Below are 19,563 nucleotides of genomic sequence, written 5' to 3' on the forward strand. Positions count from 1 at the left end.
GCGACAAAACACAATACCATAGAACCACGCACGGGTTTGGTTTTATTTTGAAATCACGTCCCTGGAAATGTGAGCTGTGGCGCACTTCCGGAAAGTAGTGTGTATGCGCGTTATTTGTGGCTTGACGCGACACTGTTATATCTTGTAACACAAGACGCAGTGAACTTCTTCCTTCTTGTTTTCTTTCACCAAGTAGAATATTCTTTACTCTGATTGTTCCCGCCATCTGTGTGTCTCTCGTCGCTCAAAATGGTGGACGTGAAACAGCCCATTCCAGGGTAAGACTTTTACTATACTATGCTATTAATAACAATCTTTGTGTCACACGTCACATTCAGAACCAGCCTCTCATTATAAGCTTGTTCGGAAATTCTACATCCATTTTTTTCTTAATGTGAATGACAGTTATGTGATATGTGATGTACAAGGTGTTTTTGCTTTGTTCCACAGTGGTGTGCCAGGAGGTGATGGCAAAGACAAGTTCATGACAAGTCACGATGTTGCCTTTTACAGGTGAGTCTCATTCTGTACAATATTGATGACTGCTTTTTGCAATGAAATAACATTATGAATTTCATATTTTTTGCTTGTATTATTTAAACTGAACAGGTATTGTGCTGAAACCCTAACTATTAGTAAATATGAATGCATATTTTCATAGCTAATGTCTGAAACAAATATATTGGTAATTTAATGTTCATCCAGGCGAGTGGTCAAGTGGTTAGCGCGCAGACCTCACAGCTAGGAGACAAAGGTTCAATTCCACCCTCAGGCATCTCCGTGTGGAGTTTGCATGTTCTCCCCGTGCATGCGTGGGTTTTCTCCGGGTACTCCGGTTTCCTCCCACATTTAAAAAAAAACATGCTAGGTTAATTAGCCACTCCAAATTGTCCATAGGTATGAATGTGAGTGTGAATGGTTGTTTGTCTATATGTGCCCTGTGATTGGCCAGTCCAGGGTGTACCCCGCCTCTCGCCCCAAGACAGCTGGGATAGGCTCCAGCACCTCCGTGATGATAAGCAGTAGAAAATGAATGAATAATATTAATATGAGGCTGCACGTTGATCGAGTGGTTAGCACGCAGGCCTCGCAGCTAGGACACCCGAGTTCCATTCCACCAATTGCATGTTCTCCCTGAGCATGCGTGGGTTTTCTCCGGGTACTCCGGTTTCCTCCCACATTCCAAAAAAAACATGCTAGGTTAATTAGCCACTCCAAATTGTCCATAATACATTTTTTTTAATACATTTTATTTAAAAGCGCCTTTCAGGACACCCAAGGTCGCTGTACAGGAGATAAATAGAGGTATGAATGTGAGTGTGAATGGTTGTTTGTCTATATGTGCCCTGTGATTGGCTGGCCACCAGTCCAGGGTGGACCCCGCCTCTCGCCCCAAGACAGCTGGGATAGGCTCCAGCACCCCCGCGACCCTCGTGAGGAAAAGCGGTAGAAAATGAATGAATACCCGACAGTTCATATTTTTGCCAAGGTTTAGTCTTTGGTTTTGATGAACAGCCTTATTCACTTTAATGCTCTTTTGCAAGATGTTCTTAAGATCGAACAGTACTAAATGTACATTTATGCCATTTTTTTTATTCTTTTATTTTTTTCCTTTTTTAATTGTTTTTTAATTATTTTTTTCTTTTTTTTATTTATGCAATTTTTGTATTAGATTTCCTAGGATGAAGAGTCTTTAACCAGTCAAGAAGAAGATGGGCCGCATCAGGTTTTCCAAAAAAAAAACATGTTTATTAAAAACAAAATATTTAAAAAAACTTCACTTTGGTTCCAATTTTCTACAAGAAAAGCTCTGATAAAACATTCCACTGTTCTCAAATATCTTACTTTTTATTTTTCTACACAAAATAAGATGAAAAATAAATAAACAAATCAAGAATAAATAAAATCAATCAATCAATAATAAATAAACATAATAATAATAATAAAACGGCAAATAATATAAACTTAAGAAAGCACATATAGTTGGTGGGTAGACAAATGATTTTTTTCAGATTAAAATGAACAAAGCATTATTAGAGCCCTGTAGACATGACAAAACACGACTATAGTCACATTTATACTCTTTTTATTTACAACATATTGCGCAACTGCAGGGTCTTGAGTCACATGCTAACTCACAAACTAGAGAGCTAGCGACCTAAACGGTAGCCTTCAAGTTATTTCCTTTCAACTTAAATAGCCAAAATCTTACCACTTCCACACGGATAGGGAGAATAACTATTAACAGTTATTTAACCTTTAACATGAACATGAATCAAACGTAATAATTTTTTCTGGGTACATGATACCATACAGCATCCATATCAAACTTGCGCGGGCCGCACTAACATTAAACTTTCATATCGAGGCGGGGGCCTCAAACTACTGTCCTGCGGGCCACATCTGGCCCGCGGGCCGCGTGTTTGAGGCCCATGCCATACAGCATCCATATCAAACTTGCGCGGGCCGCACTAACATTAAACTTTCATATCAAGGCGGGGGCCTCAAACTAGTGTCCTGCGGGCCACGTTTGGCCCGCGGGCCGCGTGTTTGAGACCCCTGCAGTAGACCCTGCACCAATCGATTTTGGAGTCCATCCCTCCCTCTATCAAACGTGAACAAGACCGAAAGGTACTCGAACTCCTCCACGTTGGGCAGGATCTCATCCCAGACCTGGAGATGGAACTCCAGCCATGGACTCGGAAATTGGAGGTGCTGAAGCTCATCCCGGTTGCTTCAAAGCAGAGCAATCCTGGGAAGCAATCCAGTGAGAGCCGAAGATCACGGTCCGGTCCAACCCCCACCGGACCCACCAGACCCAGCTCTGGCACCGGTCACACGGGATCAGATCCCCCATACTCCCGGAGTATTAGATTAATGTAGTTCATATCAGAAAGGAATCTTTTTGTTTAATTCCGTTTAATATTTTTGTAATGCAGTCAAACTAAGTTGTGTAAATGATGTTGCAAGAAAAGAATAACGTAATAATGAACATGATATTAAATACGTATTTATTCTTTGTATTGGCGTTGAAGGCGGCAGACGCTGGGTCCTAAAATGCAGTTCCAAGCTGTTCTAAACACGGTGATGCTCACAGAGAAGGGGGCTCGTTTTCAGTTGCTGGATCCAGAAACTCAGGTGAACGGTGTTCACGTTTGGGGCGTGGGCTTCCATTTTTGGTAATTTGGTAAATAAAAGGGTGAAAATGTGGACATAAATGCATATTAATGAGCCTGTTGTAAAAGGAAAACAGACATTTTGCTATTATGTAAATATAAGACAAACACCGCTAGCGATGGTGCTATTTGTCTTATACTCATTTTGGTAGTTTCAGTGACTCGTCTCTTGGCTCAGGGTGGTATTATAAATAAATACAGTCCCGTAAAAGGTATATTTGTTTTTGATATATTTGCAGACCAAGCTGGTAACGTGTGTGTCACCTTGCAAGAACGACACGGTGAGGATCCTGATCGATGAAGCGAAAGCCATCAAACCGCGCTACCGTGTGCAAGACGTGCTCACCGAGGAGCCGCGGTGTGAAAAGTACAAAAAGATTTGATTTCATTCGTGAAAAGCGCACCTCTGTCACCTTTGACCTGACATCTTTGATCTTTACGTTGCAGGCTGAGGCTGGATGAACGGGATGAAGACTCGGTGACGGTGTCGTGGGCTCCGGGGCGCCACAAGTGCCGTGTGTGGCGCCACCCTTTCCGTGTGGAGATCCTGTGCGAGGAGCGGGTGGTCGTCACGTTCAACCCTCAGAGCAAGCTGTGGTTCGAGGCGCTGCAGGAACCTCCCAAGTGAGCGTCTCACCGTCGATAATGTTTTCCATGCCATGAAATGAAAGGGCATTTTTTTTTTTTTTTAAAACTGTCTTTTTCTACATCTTTTTCTCAGGGCTGCGCCCGACACTGAGGTGATGTTCACACCTGCCGTGTTCTTTATTTAGTTAGGCTGATGTTCTTCTTCTGATCTCCATCACGCAGCCTGAAGAGGACAACCTATGGCGAGAGACCTTCAGGACCTTTGTGGATATCAAAGCAAACGGTTTGTGTTCAGTTCAACTGTCACTTCGCTTAAATGATGACACGCCCGGCCGTATATATGCGTCAAGTGTTCCACAATCGTAAAGCGGCGGTGTGTTGTCCAAAATCCGTCGCAGGATTGGTCAGGCAAGCAAACTGCAGAATCCCAGTGCTAAGAGAAGAATTCAAAAACGTTCATTTTTTAAATGTTTATTCTTGCTAAACTAGATTTTTGAGACCAAATACATCACAAATGTTGCGATAATATATATATAATAATTCAATAATAATTAACATTATTTATAATATAATAATATTAACTTGTAATAATAAAATTATTAATTAAATTAAAATAATTTAATTAAATTCATTCATTCATTTTCTACCGCTTTTCCTCACGAGGGTCGTGGGGGTGCAGGAGCCTATCCCAGCTGTCTTGGGGCGAGAGGCAGGGTCCACCCTGGACTGGCCAATCACAGGGCACATATAGACAAACAACCATTCACACTCACATTTATACCTATGGACAATTTGGAGTCGCCAAATAATCTAGCATGTTTTTAATTAAATTATTAATTTAATTAATTAATTAATTAATTCATGAACAGAGATGGCCGAAGGTGGAATTGAATCCAGATCCCCTCGCTGTGAGGTCTGCACACTAACCACATGACTACCGTGCAGCTACTTTTATTGACTATTAAAAAAAATAAATGTAACGAGGTGGACCCCTGTGGCTTATAAATGGGTGTGGCCTGTGGCTTATAGATGGGTGTGGCTTATACTCTATATGTACAAATCTTCATTCATTCATTCATTTTCTACCGCTTTTTCCTCATGAAGGTCGCGGGGGTCCCAGCTGTCTTGGGGCGAGAGGCGGGGTACACCCTGGACTGGTGGCCAGCCAATCACAGGGCACATATAGACAAACAACCATTCACACTCACATTCATACCTATGAACAATTTGGAGTGGCTAATTAACCTAGCATGTTTTTTTTGGAATGTGAGAGGAAACCGGAGTACCCGGAGAAAACCCACACATGCACGGGGAAGTGGCGGTGTGTTGTCCAAAATGATGTTAAAACAAACCCTCGCAGGATTGGTCGGGTGAGCAGGCTGCAGAATGCGAGTGCTAAGAGGAGAAGAATTAAAGAACGTTCCTTTTGAAATGTTTATTCTTGATAAACTATATTTTTGTCACCATTTTTGAGACCAAATACACCATGAATGTTGCGATAATATATGTATAATAATTTAATAATAATTATTATTAATTAATATTATTTATAATATTTATTATATAATAATATTAATTTATATATAAATTAAAATAATGTAATTTATTAAATTATTTAATAATAAAATAATAATAATTGAAACTGGCGTTTGTGACAGACAATTTCCGTCTGTCAAACGTTTGCAGCATTTCTTGAAATGCTGGCTTTTCGACCGTATTAAGGAGCAGCATTGTTATGCGATGTGGGATGATTACAATTGAATGCATCCCATAATCAGTTCACATTTTTGAGACCAAATACACCACGAATGTTGCGATAATATACATATAATAATTGAATTATTATTATTATTAATTAATATTATTTTATATTTATTATATAATAATGTTAATTTGTAATAATTAAATTAAATTAAAATAATTTCATAATAAAATAATAATAATTGGAACTGGCGTTTGTGATTTCCATCTGTCAATCGTTTGCAGCATTTCTTGAAATGCTGGCTTTTTGACCGTATTAAGCAGCAGCATCGTTATGCGATGTGGGATGATTACAATTGAATGCATCCCATAATCAGTTCACATTTTTGAGACCAAATACACCACGAATGTTGCGATAATATACGTATAATAATTTGATAATAATTATTAATTAATATTATTTTATATTTATTATATAATAATGTTAATTTGTAATAATTAAATTAAAATAATTTAATAATAAAATAATAATAATTGGAACTGGCGTTTGTGATATCCGTCTGTCAAACGTTTGCAGCATTTCTTGAAATGCTGGCTTTTCGACCGTATTAAGCAGCAGCATCGTTATGCGATGTGGCAAAGTACACTTTCTGTGAGCGCACACTATTCTGTGCTGTTCTGTTTCTATTTACTTTGCCGATCAAACGTCTCAGCGAGTGCTGAGTCCCGGGAGAAAAAAAGGCTCTGTGTGTCGATGTGCACTTTATTTTCCCTCAGGGAAAACTGGAATTATGATGTAAGTCAAACTGGGCTTGCCTTGCTCCGTTGGTTTGAAGCCAGGATATTCCCACGTGGGGAAACATAACAAATATATTAGTAAATCTTTACTACAATATACAAAACATGAGACTTTCTGCACTCTGTGTGTATATGTAGCGGCCCCGTCTCCCACTGTACATTCACATGGGAATATATGGATGCTGGCAAAATGAGCCATTGATTTCCATGAAGGAGAAATTCCATCAGGTTATAATTTCACGAGATGCCTACTGATTAGACATATGACTCCGAAGTCCTGCAAGATGTACTGTAATATGTATTTTGTTGTGTAGGGCCAACTAGCATTGGTGCTGACCTGCGTCTCCATGGATTCGAACATGTGTACGGAGTGCCGGAACACGCCGACAGTCTACGTCTGGCAGACACCAGGTCCTTAAGCTGCATGCAAGGCATCCTGCGTAATATCCATGTGATCTCAGTCTAAGTCCTGTCAATCACGTGTCTTCTCCAGAGATAACGAACCTTACCGCCTGTACAACCTGGACGTGTTTGCCTACGAGATCAACAGTCATCTGGGCGTGTATGGCAGCGTGCCTCTCGTGGTGGCTCACAGGCCGGAACAGACTGTTGGAATCTTCTGGATGAACGCCTCGGATACTTTTGTTAACGTCGAGTACGGTGCCGGCGGGGAAGAGGTACTCTATGAACCTTAATAATGTCCGTATCTGTAATCCATGTATGATCGGATGTCTTTTGTCCACAACCCACAAGGGGGCGCCACAAATTAGCCAGTCTACTTTTTCACATCCCTTTTCTGCTGAAGACGTGCTGTTCTACTCCGGTCCTGTGGGGGGGCGGTAATACACAATACAAACAGGCTTTTCTCAGCGCATCCCCTCGGTCCCGATGCAAGCAGACTGTAATGTGAAGAAGTAGACTTGACATGGAACCTAGACCTGGCCTAGATTCGTTGACCGAAACATGTCAATCAATGGTTTGAGCCTCATGAGGTCCGAGACGCGATTCACCCAAGCTGCTTTGTTTAGGACGACGTCGGGACTCAGACCTACACTGACGTCCACTGGCTGTCTGAAAGCGGCGTGATCGACTGCATGGTTCTCCTGGGACCGAGTCCTTCACAGATGTGCCGCCAGTATGCTGAGTTGACAGGTGAGACCGTACCCCCCCACCCCTCTATGACCATTATCTAACCATCACGGTATGACTCCCACCAGGATACCAAGTCCTCCCGCCTCTCTTCACCCTCGGCTACCACCACTCCCGCTGGGACAAAGACTCGGAGGAGGACCTGAAGGCCGTGGACGCCGGATTCGACAAGCACAACATCCCCTACGATGTCATGTGGCTGGACATAGAGCACATGAACGGGAAGCGATCTTTCACCTGGGACTCGGACTTGTTCCCTGACCCGGCAGGCTTGCAGCGCCACCTGGAGGAGAAGAACAGGAAGGTGAGTCTCAGGAAGGGCTGCCGTTCATGCGCCGATGAACGCCTCAAACAACGGTCTATCTCCAATTGAGGAAACAGTCCTTCAGACCTAAGGTGGTTTTGTTATTTTCTCTCCCAGACGGCAGTAGCAGTACTTCATGTATTAATGGAGCTGACTACTTCAAGTCAGATCAAATATGGTAATGGTAATGGCATCAGATTACAATTGAATGCATCCCATAATCACTTCACATTTTTGAATGTGAATATATATGAATGCGTATATATATAGTATATATACGTATAATAATTTGATAATTATTATTATTAATTAATATTATTTTTTATTTATTATATAATAATATTAAGTTGTAATAATTAAATTATTAATTAAATTCACACATTTTTGAGACCAAATACACCACGAATGTTGCGATTATATATGTATATATTTACGTAGAATAATACGTATAATAATTTAATGATTATTATTAATTAATATTATTTTATATTTATTATATAATAATGTTAATTTGTAATAATTAAATTATTGATTAAATTCACACATTTTTGAGACCAAATATACCACAAATGTTATATTTACGTATAATAATACGTATAATAATACGTATAATAATACGTATAATAATACGTATAATAATACGTATAATAATTTAATTATTATTAATTAATATTATTTTATATTTATTATATAATAATGTAAATTTGTAATAATTACATTATTAACTAAATTAAAATAATTTAATTTATTAAATAATTTAATAATAAACTAATAATAATACGGCGGTACAGCTAGGAGACCAGGGTTCAATTCCACCCTCGGCCATCTCTGTGTGGAGTTTGCATGTTCTCCCCGTGCATGCGTGGGTTTTCTCCGGGTACTCCGGTTTCCTCCCACATTCCAAAAACATGCTAGGTTAATTAGCCACTCCAAATTGTCCATAGGTATGAATGTGAGTGTGAATGGTTGTTTGTCTATATGTGCCCTGTGATTGGCTGGCCACCAGTCCAGGGTGTACCCCGCCTCTCGCCCCAAAGACAGCTGGGATAGGCTCCAGCACCTCCGCGACCCTCGTGAGGAAAAGCGGTAGAAAATGAATGAATGAATGAATAATAATAATTGGAACTGGCGTTTGTGATTTCCGTCTGTCAAACGTTTGCAGCATTTCTTGAAATGCTGGCTTTTCAACCGTATTAAGGAGCAGCATTGTTATGCGATGTGGCAATGTACACTTTCTGTGAGCGCACACTATTCCGTGCTGTTCTGTTTCTATTTACTTTGCCGATCAAACGTCTCAGCGAGTGCCGAGTACCGTTTATTTACTGTTTATTTACTTTATTTTCCCTAAGGGAAAAGTTCCACATGTCCAAAAGGAGTAGGAAGAAGCAAAGCTTATTAAATCCTACCCCTCCATCTGGTACTTTTACATTTGTTCACTTCCTGCTTTCCTAATATAGTTTAAGTTAGTTTTTTGTTTTTTTTTGTCACGTACCGAAGTAGGAGGTGATATGACCATACAATGACATAATGGGTACCATAGTAACTGTCAAATAAATATTATTATTATTTGTCTGTTGAGCTGATACGAGACCTCAGTTCACGAGGCGAGACGACACACCATATTTCATGAAATAAACACCTCTGCAAAAAGTACAGCATTTCCGTTACGCTCGGCCTTTTACTGTTCCAATTTGCCCCTTTTGCAGATGGTGGTTATAATAGACCCACCCATTAAGGATGATCCTGATTGGTCCATTTACTGCGAGGGGCGGGACGAAGGGCATTTTGTTATGGACAGAGACGGACAGATCTATCAGGGCACTTGCTGGCCAGGTGAGGTTTTCCTCTCACATTCCAAATTCTCCATTTTAGGATCTCCACTCGGATGAAATGAATCATAATTTCATTTTTTTTTTCTCCCATGTCACATGGAGGCGAATGCCATTTTCCCGACTTCAGCAACCCTCATACTCGGGCGTGGTACGCCACATGCTTTGCTCTGGAGAAATACAAGGTTAGCGCAAAGCATGTCCAAAGGACGGTTGGATGCGGCAGCCATGACTCCATTTTGTTATTTTGACGCAGGGTTCCACGACGTCGTTGCACGCGTGGCTTGACATGAATGAACCCACCACGTTCTACGGGCCCGAGCTGTCCTTGCCGAAGAACGCCGTGCACTACGGGGGCTGGGAACACCGGGAGTTGCACAACCTGTACGGCTTTTACCAGGTGAGTCTGGGGGCGCTCCATCATGGGGATGAAGTCAATCACAACTTTATTGCTGTACTCCAGCAATACAATTCTTGAAGACTGAGGATCGGGGCCAAAGCTCACAACCTGTGACGTTTGTATCTGACCTTCCTGAATCCTGCGTGTAAAATGAGGGGAAAGCCACATCATCCCGTTTTATCCGTCCCGTGAAATTAGTCCATGGTTTTGAGTCCACGTGTCCAATAAAAGTGACCGTGGGTGGCGGTTTATTTCTTCATAGAATGACCTATCGCAGGGGTCTCAAAGTCAATTTACCTGGGGGCCACTGCACCTAGGGTCTGGGCGAGGCTGGGCCGCATCAGGTTTTCTAAAAAAAACAACAAAAAAAACAAAATGAATAAACTTTGCTTTGGTTCCGATTTTCTACAAGAAAAGCTCTGATAAAACATTCCACTGTTCTCAAATATCTTACTTTTTAGTTTTCTACACAAAATAAGATGAAAAATAAATAAACAAATCAAGAATAAAGAAAATCAATCAGTAATAAATAAATATAATAATAATAATAAAACGGCAAATAATAAAAAGTTAAGAAACCACATATAGTTGGTGGGTAGACAAATGATTTTTTTCAGATTAAAATGAACAAAGCATTATTAGAGCCCTGTAGACATGACAAAACACGACTATAGTCACATTTATACTCTTTTTATTTACAACATATTGCGCAACTGCAGGGTCTTGAGACACATGCTAACTCGCAAACTAGAGAGCTAGCGACCTAAACGGTAGCCTTCAAGTTATTTCCTTTAAACTTAAATAGCCAAAAACGTACCACTTCCACACGGATAGGGAGGATAACTATTAACAGTTATTTAACCTTTAACATGAACATGAATCAAACATAATAATTTTTTCTGGGTACATGATACCATACAGCATCCATATCAAACTTGCGCGGGCCGCACTAACATTAAACTTTCATATCAAGGCGGGGGCCTCAAACTAGTGTCCTGCGGGCCACATTTGGCCCGCGGGCCGCGTGTTTGAGACCCCTGCGTTAGATAATACATCAACTCATTTGCTACCAAAGACGTATTTATGTTTCTTTTAACCCAAACGCCCGACCCCAAAGATGTTTTTTTATTTTGGTGGGACAAGCAGGAAGTCCAAATCATCCGAAATCGCCAGTCCTGAGATGGATGTGTTTTGAAAGACGGCAGGGATAGAATGAGGTGCTCATGGATTCCGAACTGTTGCCGAGCGGGACTCACCGGCAGCGCAGGCGTCCAGACAGCATGTCGAACGAGACCCCTGACCTATCGTCTTATTTCCTAATAAGTAATAAATGAATCAGGCTTAACCCGAACAAGAGGTGAACGACTCTCTTCCTCCCTAGCAAATGGCAGCAGTGGACGGGCTGCTGACTCGTTCGGGTGGCTCTGAGAGACCTTTTGTTCTGTCTCGTGCCTTCTTCGCTGGGTCGCAGAGACTAGGTACGCGATCTAACGCCATCGAAGGTTCTATTCCTGTCCATGTCGGGACCCAGAGGTGGAGCGTTTGTTTGCCTTGCAGGGGCTGTGTGGACCGGCGACAACATCGCTACCTGGGATTACCTGAGGATCAGCATCCCCATGAGTCTTTCCATGTGTCTAACAGGAATCTCGTTTTGCGGAGGTGAGGGTCGGGAATATGTCCGAATGACTACATCTGATTAATTGATTCATTTGTTTTAATCTGTGCTTTCAGCCGATGTCGGCGGGTTTATACCGCATCCGGATTCAGAGTTGCTGATCCGCTGGTACCAAGCCGCTGGCCTGCAGTCATTCTTCCGAGGTCACTCGTCCATGAACACGTCACGTAGAGAGCCCTGGTTATTTGGGGAGGACGTCACCGGCGCTATACGAAGCGTTATCGAAGAAAGGTACCGGATCCGGTGGACGGGTGGCACTAGTTCGTGATCACGATGAGTCTGGAGGATCGTGATGAAGGCTCTTGGCTTATGTTCACGTCTCCGCTCTCAGGTATCGTTTGTTGCCGTACTGGTACACGCTCTTCTACCGGGCTCACACGGATGGCATTCCGGTGCTCAGGTGAGTTCCGACGGTCCCTCACAGTTCATAGACAAGAGCCGGATCAGAAAGCCGCAGTCAAAAGCCGTAAACCTCCACACAGTTTGAAGTCCACTTGCATTGGGGCCGCAGGGGGGGACCCTAGATCCAGCATATTGAGCCGTACGTGCCACGTTGGAGTGTCCCTAAAGGACCTCAGTGGATTATTTTTACGTTTATTATTATTATTATTATTATTATTATTATTATTATTATTTATTATTATAGGTGGTCCTTGGTTTGCCATCTTTCATGTTGTCATTTCTTGGTTACAAACACGCTCCTATTAATAACAAAAAATCATAAATTATATACATTATGAAACATTTTATCGTTTAAACTAATTTATCAAAATAAAAATGTAACTTTGTTTCGGAAACATGACACTCGCACGAAAACTACTGCAATTTCCGGACGATAAAGAGCAGTGGTATTTAGCCACACCCACTACATTTAAAGAGAAACAAGAATGGTACATATAGAGTATAGGCCACACCCATCTATAAGCCACAGGCCACACCCATTTATAAGCCACAGGGGTCCACCTCGTTACATTTATTTGTTTTAATAGTCAATAAAAGTAGCTGCACGGTGGACATGTGGTTAGCGCGCAGCCCTCACTGCGAGGGGATCTGGGTTCAATTCCACCCTCGAGTTTGCATGTTCTCCCCGTGCATGCGTGGGTTTTCTCCGGGTACTCCGGTTTCCTCCCACATTCCAAAACCATGCTAGGTTAATTAGCCATTCCAAATTGTCCATAGGTATGAATGTGAGTGTGAATGGTTGTTTGTCTATATGTGCCCTGTGATTGGCTGGCGACCAGTCCAGGGTGTACCCCGCCTCTTGCCCCAAGACAGCTGGGATAGGCTCCAGCACCCCACGCGACCCTCGTGAGGAAAAAGCGGTAGAAAATGAATGAATGAATGAAGATTTGTACATATAGAGTATAAGCCACACCCATCTATAAGCCACAGGCCACACCCATTTATAAGCCACAGGGGTCCACCTCGTTACATTTATTTTTTTTTAATAGTCAATAAAAGTAGCTGCATGGCAGTCATGTTAGCGCGCAGACCTCACAGTAAGGGGATCTGGGTTCGATTCCACCCTCGACCCCGTCCATGCGTGGAGGTTTCTCCGGGTACTCCGGTTTCCTCCCACATTCCAAAAACATGCTAGGTTAATTGGCCACTCCAAATTGTCCATAGGTATGAATGTGAGTGTGAATCGTTGTTTGTCTATATGCCTTTTGATTGGCTGTCCAGGGTGGACCCCAGCTGGGATAGGCTCCAGCAACCCTGCAACCCTCATGAGGATAAGCGGTAGAAAATGAAAGAATGAATGAAGTGGCCTACCAGAAATGTTATTCATGGTTGTCCTCATCCTCCTCCTGGGAACTAAAACCGCCAAAGTGGTCCTCTTCAAGTACCTCTCAAAGCGTGGGAAAAGTCACACACAGTCAGGACTGTCACACTCAAGGATGTTGGGAAATCCCAAACCTGGTTAGCGCCACTATTGTTGACATGGAAAGGTTGCTCGAGGTTTGAATGTCGTTTTTATTATGTTCTTCTAAACGGGCCTTACATCGCAGCCGAGGGCTCAAACCCGTACGTAGCCCACGGGCCACCCGTACTCTCAACAAGTAGCATGTGTGTGACATAAATGTAGAAACCGGAACTAAAGTGACCCTTTTGGTGTCCAACCCTCCAGACCTTTATGGATGGAGTTCCCGAAGGAGCGCAGCACCTTCAGACTGGACCACCAGTACATGCTGGGTGAACCAACACGCTCTCGCTTTAGCAGACTTAGGCCCGGTACGACTACGGTACTCTAACTAGTGCATTGACTTTTGTCGCAGGAGACGCACTCATGGCGTGTCCCGTCACGGAATCCGGCGTTCAGGAAATTCTAGTCCTCTTTCCCGGAGAAGAGCAGGTAAATATTAATAACTAAATATTGATTCTTCCCAAAGAGGCTTTGTCGGCAAAATGCAAATATGTTGATTTTGTATTTTTAGGTTTGGTATGACGTTAAATCTGCATTGGCGCTTGAAGGAGGCGGGACTCGGACTTTTCCAGTGACTTTAGACACAGTAAGTGTTCTATTTGGAATATATATTTGTGTTTTGAAGTATGAAACACTCGTAAAAAGCATAGTGAGTACTCCAAAGTTGACCAACTTGATTCAACTGTAAAGGCAATGTGCCCGAAGGCCAAGTTTAAACATAGTAAAACTAATAAAAGCACACCTGAGAGGCCCTCGGCAGAGCGCAAACAGGAAGTAGGGATGTCCCGGATTGCCTTTAAATTAGGAAATGTTGAACTAAGTGTTTTTTCCCTGGAAAACATGAAGTGGGATATTAGTGTAGCTCAGGGGTGCTCACACTTTTTCAGCATGCGAGCTACTTTTAAAATGACCGAGTCAAAATGATCTACCCACTACAAAAATGCAAAACATCTATTTATTTTCAAATGTATTGAGGATTATTTGTACGTACAATGTATGTTGATGTACCTTACATAACCAAATGAGCCAATATTGCAAAACACACATAATTAACTATTAACATTTTTTGTAATTACCTGAGTTTACTTTGATGACTTGCACTGAATTGAACCAGCCAGGGATGCATAGTCCGGACAGTAGCTGCTGATAGCCAGCCTCAAGCACACTTCCAAATGTTTATCAGTCATGGATAATATCCGTATCATAATATCCGTACAATATTCCATATCCGTATGGAAGTGATATGTTTTTTGCCTTTTTACTTGGTCCAGTTTTTGCCTTTTTACTTGGTCCAGCTCCTTCACTCATTTTAGTGACCATAAACTTTAGCGAGGGCTTTAAAATCTCGCAATTCGCCGACTAGCTTAGCACTTTGCATCGTTGTTTACGCATGAGCGGTGACCTAAAGGTCAAAATTCAGTTGTCATCTGACTGGTTGTCCTGTATGTCAATCAAGTAACGGGAATGGATGATAGGCTGACATCGTAAGTTCTGCTGCACTTAGAGACGTTGTTTGATTTGATTGGTCGCCCGAAGGGCAACATTCAGTTGTCATCTGAATGGCTGCCCTGTATATCAATCAAGTGACGGCATTGATGCTGGGATGATATTTTTTTAATGTCACGCCGCGATCGACCAGCGATCGACCAGTACCACCTCCGCGATCGACCGGTAGCTCGCGATCGACTTAATGAGCACCCCTGGTGTAGCTCATACCTCGAGGGACATATGTACTCCGATGGTTTTCCTCTGTCAGGTTCCAGTGTACCAGCGAGGAGGCTCAGTCGTCTGCAGGGCCGCCGTTGGCGGGACGTGTACCGCCGACCTCCAGAAGATGCCGCTGTCCATCACGGTGGCGCTGAACTCTGAGGTGGGAAGAGGAGTGGGAAGAGGGGTGGAAAGACGTACTTCCGGGAAACCTTGGAATGACATGAAGTGCTATTGGTCCTATCTCCGATAGGGCGGCGCCAAAGGTGAAGTGTACCTGGATGACGGGCACACTTTCGCCTACCGCGACAACAAGGAGTTCTGCCTGCGCTCGTTCGACATGCTGTCTGGACGCCTGCGCTGCCGGTGAGTCCCGCTCGGCAACAGTTCGGAATCCATGAACACCTCGTTCCATCCCTGCCGTCTTTCAAAACACATCCATATCAGTACTGGCGATTTCAAACGATTTGGACTTCCTGCTTGTCCCGCAAAAATAAAAAAACGTCTTTGGGGTTAAAAGAAAAATAAATACGTCTTTGGTAGCAAATGAGTTGATGTATTATCTAACGCAGGGGTCTCAAACACGTGGCCCGCAGGACACTAATTTGAGGCCCCCGCCTTGATATGAAAGTTTAATGTTAGTGCGGCCCGTGCAAGTTTGATATGGATGCTGTATGGTATCATGTACCCAGAAAAAATTATTACGTTTGATTCATGTTCATGTTAAAGGTTAAATAACTGTTAATAGTTATCCTCCCTATCCGTGTGGAAGTGGTAAGTTTTTGGCTATTTAAGTTGAAAGGAAATAACTTGAAGGCTACCGTTTAGGTCGCTAGCTCTCTAGTTTGCGAGTTAGCATGTGTCTCAAGACCCTGCAGTTGCGCAATATGTTGTAAATAAAAAGAGTATAAATGTGACTATAGTCGTGTTTTGTCATGTCTACAGGGCTCTAATAATGCTTTGTTCATTTTAATCTGAAAAAAATATTTTTTTTATTTTATTATTATATTAATTTATTTATTACTGATGGATTGATTTTCTTTATTCTTGATTTGTTTATTTATTTTTCATCTTATTTTGTGTAGAAAAATAAAAAGTAAGATATTTGAGAACAGTGGAATGTTTTATCAGAGCTTTTCTTGTAGAAAATTGGAACCAAAGCAAAGTTTTTTAAAAATTTTTGTTTTTAATAAATGCGTTTTTTTGGGTTTTTTTTTTTTGAAAACCTGATGCGGCCCAGTCTCACCCAGACCCGAGCTCCAGAGGCCCCCAAGTAAATTGAGTTTGAGACCCCTGATCTAACGCATAGCCAACTATTTTTGGTATTGGGGTAATTGTTTTATTATTTCAAAGATTTCATCCTCTTAAATTGGAATATTTTTGAATTTCCAATTGTCCATGAGTAGTGCTTCCACGTGCCCATCAACTGTCGGCAATAATAATCTCTTATTTGTTGGCTTCCATCCACTTTGCGTGGCTGTGGTGGTAGCTGCTCCCCCTTCAATGACCGCTGAGCACAAATGACGTTTTCCCCTTGGAGATTGTTGCCATATGAAAAGCCGCCATCGATCCGGCATAAACACGCTGGACTTAAACACGTGTGCTTCTGTCCCGACCGGATCTTTTAGGGCCGGCGGGGAAAGCGGGAACTACGAGTGCAGCACTGCGGTGCAGTGGATCACCATCTTGGGGGTGAAGCGCAAACCGTCTTGGGTGGCCGTGCACGTGCCAGGTGAGCGCCCCGATGGTAAACATCACAATCCAAGACGCACAAGCTTGCTTCTTGTCGGCAGGCGAACAGAGCAACTCGGCAGAGTTTGAGTACGATGAGGAGCGTCGCTCGCTAACCGTGGGGAAGTTGAACCTGGGCGTGGCCAACGACTGGGACATAGAACTATGTTAACGTTGTTATAAACATATTGGAATTTGCTGTAGTTCAATGACACAATTCCATAATGCCCTGCCTCAATATTCAGGTCAAATCTGTCTTCCATTCTGTATTTGATCAGCTGAGACTGTTTTGGGTCTGGCAGACTCACAATGAATAAAACACGGCTAACATGCTAACACTCGTGTGTCCTTTTGGGATTATTAAAACTTCTCCATTCATCTTTTTTCCTCTTCTTTTGAATTCTTTCCAATTTGTGACCGCTATTAATGATTGTAGGCCCATTTTGCAACAAACAAGTATTTGTGTTTAGGTTTGGAGTCCAAGTATTGAGCTTTAGCAGCAAAGCACCTTCATTTCTGAGGTAGCATTCTAGCCGTGTTTGTGGAAAAGAGTTTTCTATCAGCAATATTTAGCAGGTAGCACATTATGGGGCAGAATATATTATCAAAATAAAGATATTATAAATACAGCGGTTAGCATGTCATGTGGCTGTCGGGTAGACCCGAGTTCAAATCCCTGCTTGGGCATTTTTGCATGTTCTCCCCATGCCGGTGGGTTTTCTATGGGTACTTTGCTTCCCCGCATTCCAAAAACATGCTAGGTTAATTGGCCACTCCCAATCTATGGGTGGATGGATGGATGGATGGATGGGTGGGTGGATATGGATGCATGGATGGGTGGGTGGATGGATGGGTGGATGGATGTGTGGGTGGATGGATGTGTGGATGCATGGGTGGGTGGATGGATGGATGGGTGGGTGGATGGATGCGTGGATGCATGGGTGGGTGGATGCATGGGTGGGTGGTTGGATACATGGATGGGTGGGTGGATGGATGCGTGGATGCATGGATGGATGGGTGGGTGGGTGATTGGATGGATGGGTGGATCGGTCGGTGGGTGGATGGATGGATGTGTGGGTGGGTGGATGCATGGATGGATGCATGGGTGGGTGGATGGATGGGTGATTGGATGGATGGGTGGGTGATTGGATGGATGGGTGGATGTGTGGGTGGGTGGATGGATGCATGGATGGGTGGATGGATGGATGGGTGATTGGATGGATCGGTGGGTGGATGGATGTGTGGGTGGATGCATGGATGATTGGATGCATGGATGATTGGATGGATCGGTGGGTGATTGGATGGATGGGTGGGTGGATGCATGGATGGGTGGGTGGATGGGTGGGTGGTTGGATGCATGGATGGGTGGGTGGGTGGATGGATGCGTGGATGCATGGATGGATGGGTGGGTGATTGCATGGATGGGTGGGTGATTGGATGGATGGGTGGGTGGATGGATGGATGGGTGGGTGGATCGGTGGGTGGATGGATGTGTGGGTGGGTGGATGGATGGGTGGATGGATCGGTGGGTGGATGGATGGATGCGTGGGTGGATGGATGTGTGGGTGGGTGGATGGATGCGTGGGTGGATGGATGGATGTGTGGGTGGATGTGTGGGTGGATGCATGGATGATTGGATGGATGGGTGGGTGATTGGATGGATGGGTGGATCGGTGGGTGGGTGGATGGATGGGTGGATGGATGGATGGATGGATGCATGCGTGGATGCTACAACCACAATAGCAAACATATTGTTCGGAAATACTAATCCATTGCCACTTTGCGGTTTGAATTGATGGATGAATGGATGAATGGATGGATGGATGGATGGATGGGTGGCTGGATGCCACAACCACAATAGCAAACATATTGTTCGGAAACACTAATCCATTACCACTTTGCGGTTTGAATTTTTCAGCTTCACTTTCTATTTCCCAAACATTTACAGGGCTCTACATTAAAAACCAAAATGACTTGCCCATAGGGAATCCTTAAGGTGAGAACTACTTGCCCGAACTTGCCCCATGTAAAATGAAAAGACTGCCATAATGATATCATCTCATTTTTTGTGGCATCACATGAGAATCTCAAATAAAGATAAAATGAGAGTACTACCATAATACCTTACACATGGTAGTCGTAGTAAGCAGTGATATTTATAAGTTGTGCACCACAATGAAACATTATTGATTAGACACATTTGTGTACTAGTAAAGTGTTTTTAATCCAGAAAAAAATGCTCAATGGTCAAACAATAATTTGTGAAGCAAAGGTGATAAAAATCCACAGAGAAATGGAAGCGCTAGATTTTGTAGCTTGTGCAAAATCAGCACTTGGTATTGGATCTAATGGGTGGTGTTTCATTGTGACCACTTCAAATTGTCACAGCAATGTGATTCACTCACCTGTGCCATCATTTGATTTGCTGCCGCTAATAAAATACTTGTTTAGGAGGCACTGTTTCATCACTTTTTGCTGTTTCCTTCAGAATTAGACGATGTTGGCAGCGCCGCCATGACGGATGTTTTCGTAGTCAAACGATCGCTGATTGGTTGATCGCGAACAACGGGTGTGGGTAAAA

The 19,563-nt window shown here is 42.9% G+C and overlaps 1 protein-coding gene and 1 long non-coding RNA gene across 2 annotated transcripts; one reads left to right on the top strand and one right to left on the bottom strand.

Annotated features, from left to right (window-relative positions):
• Nucleotides 1-102: 102 nt before the first annotated feature.
• ganc (glucosidase, alpha; neutral C) lies at nucleotides 103-17,318 on the top strand. The gene is made up of 25 exons (XM_058077524.1): nucleotides 103-278; nucleotides 451-513; nucleotides 3,036-3,138; nucleotides 3,416-3,543; nucleotides 3,624-3,800; nucleotides 3,898-3,916; nucleotides 3,987-4,047; nucleotides 6,578-6,674; nucleotides 6,757-6,940; nucleotides 7,292-7,415; nucleotides 7,481-7,716; nucleotides 9,423-9,549; nucleotides 9,651-9,730; nucleotides 9,802-9,945; nucleotides 11,327-11,423; nucleotides 11,503-11,604; nucleotides 11,677-11,851; nucleotides 11,952-12,020; nucleotides 13,749-13,813; nucleotides 13,897-13,973; nucleotides 14,056-14,130; nucleotides 15,301-15,414; nucleotides 15,505-15,617; nucleotides 16,880-16,983; nucleotides 17,045-17,318. Exons 1-25 carry the CDS (start codon nucleotides 250-252, stop codon nucleotides 17,152-17,154), a joined length of 2,673 nt encoding a protein of 890 aa, XP_057933507.1. The 5' UTR covers nucleotides 103-249; the 3' UTR covers nucleotides 17,155-17,318.
• Nucleotides 7,408-19,496, bottom strand: LOC131132186 (uncharacterized). The gene is made up of 4 exons (XR_009130321.1): nucleotides 19,388-19,496; nucleotides 13,394-15,675; nucleotides 10,243-10,294; nucleotides 7,408-7,695 (listed from the first exon to the last, which is right to left on the bottom strand). It is a non-coding gene; the product is annotated as an uncharacterized LOC131132186 (long non-coding RNA).
• Between the last annotated feature and the right edge of the window lie 67 nt (nucleotides 19,497-19,563).

The sequence above is a fragment of the Doryrhamphus excisus genome, chromosome 7 (assembly GCF_030265055.1).
Source record: "Doryrhamphus excisus isolate RoL2022-K1 chromosome 7, RoL_Dexc_1.0, whole genome shotgun sequence".
Classification (NCBI taxonomy): Eukaryota; Metazoa; Chordata; class Actinopteri; order Syngnathiformes; family Syngnathidae; genus Doryrhamphus; species Doryrhamphus excisus.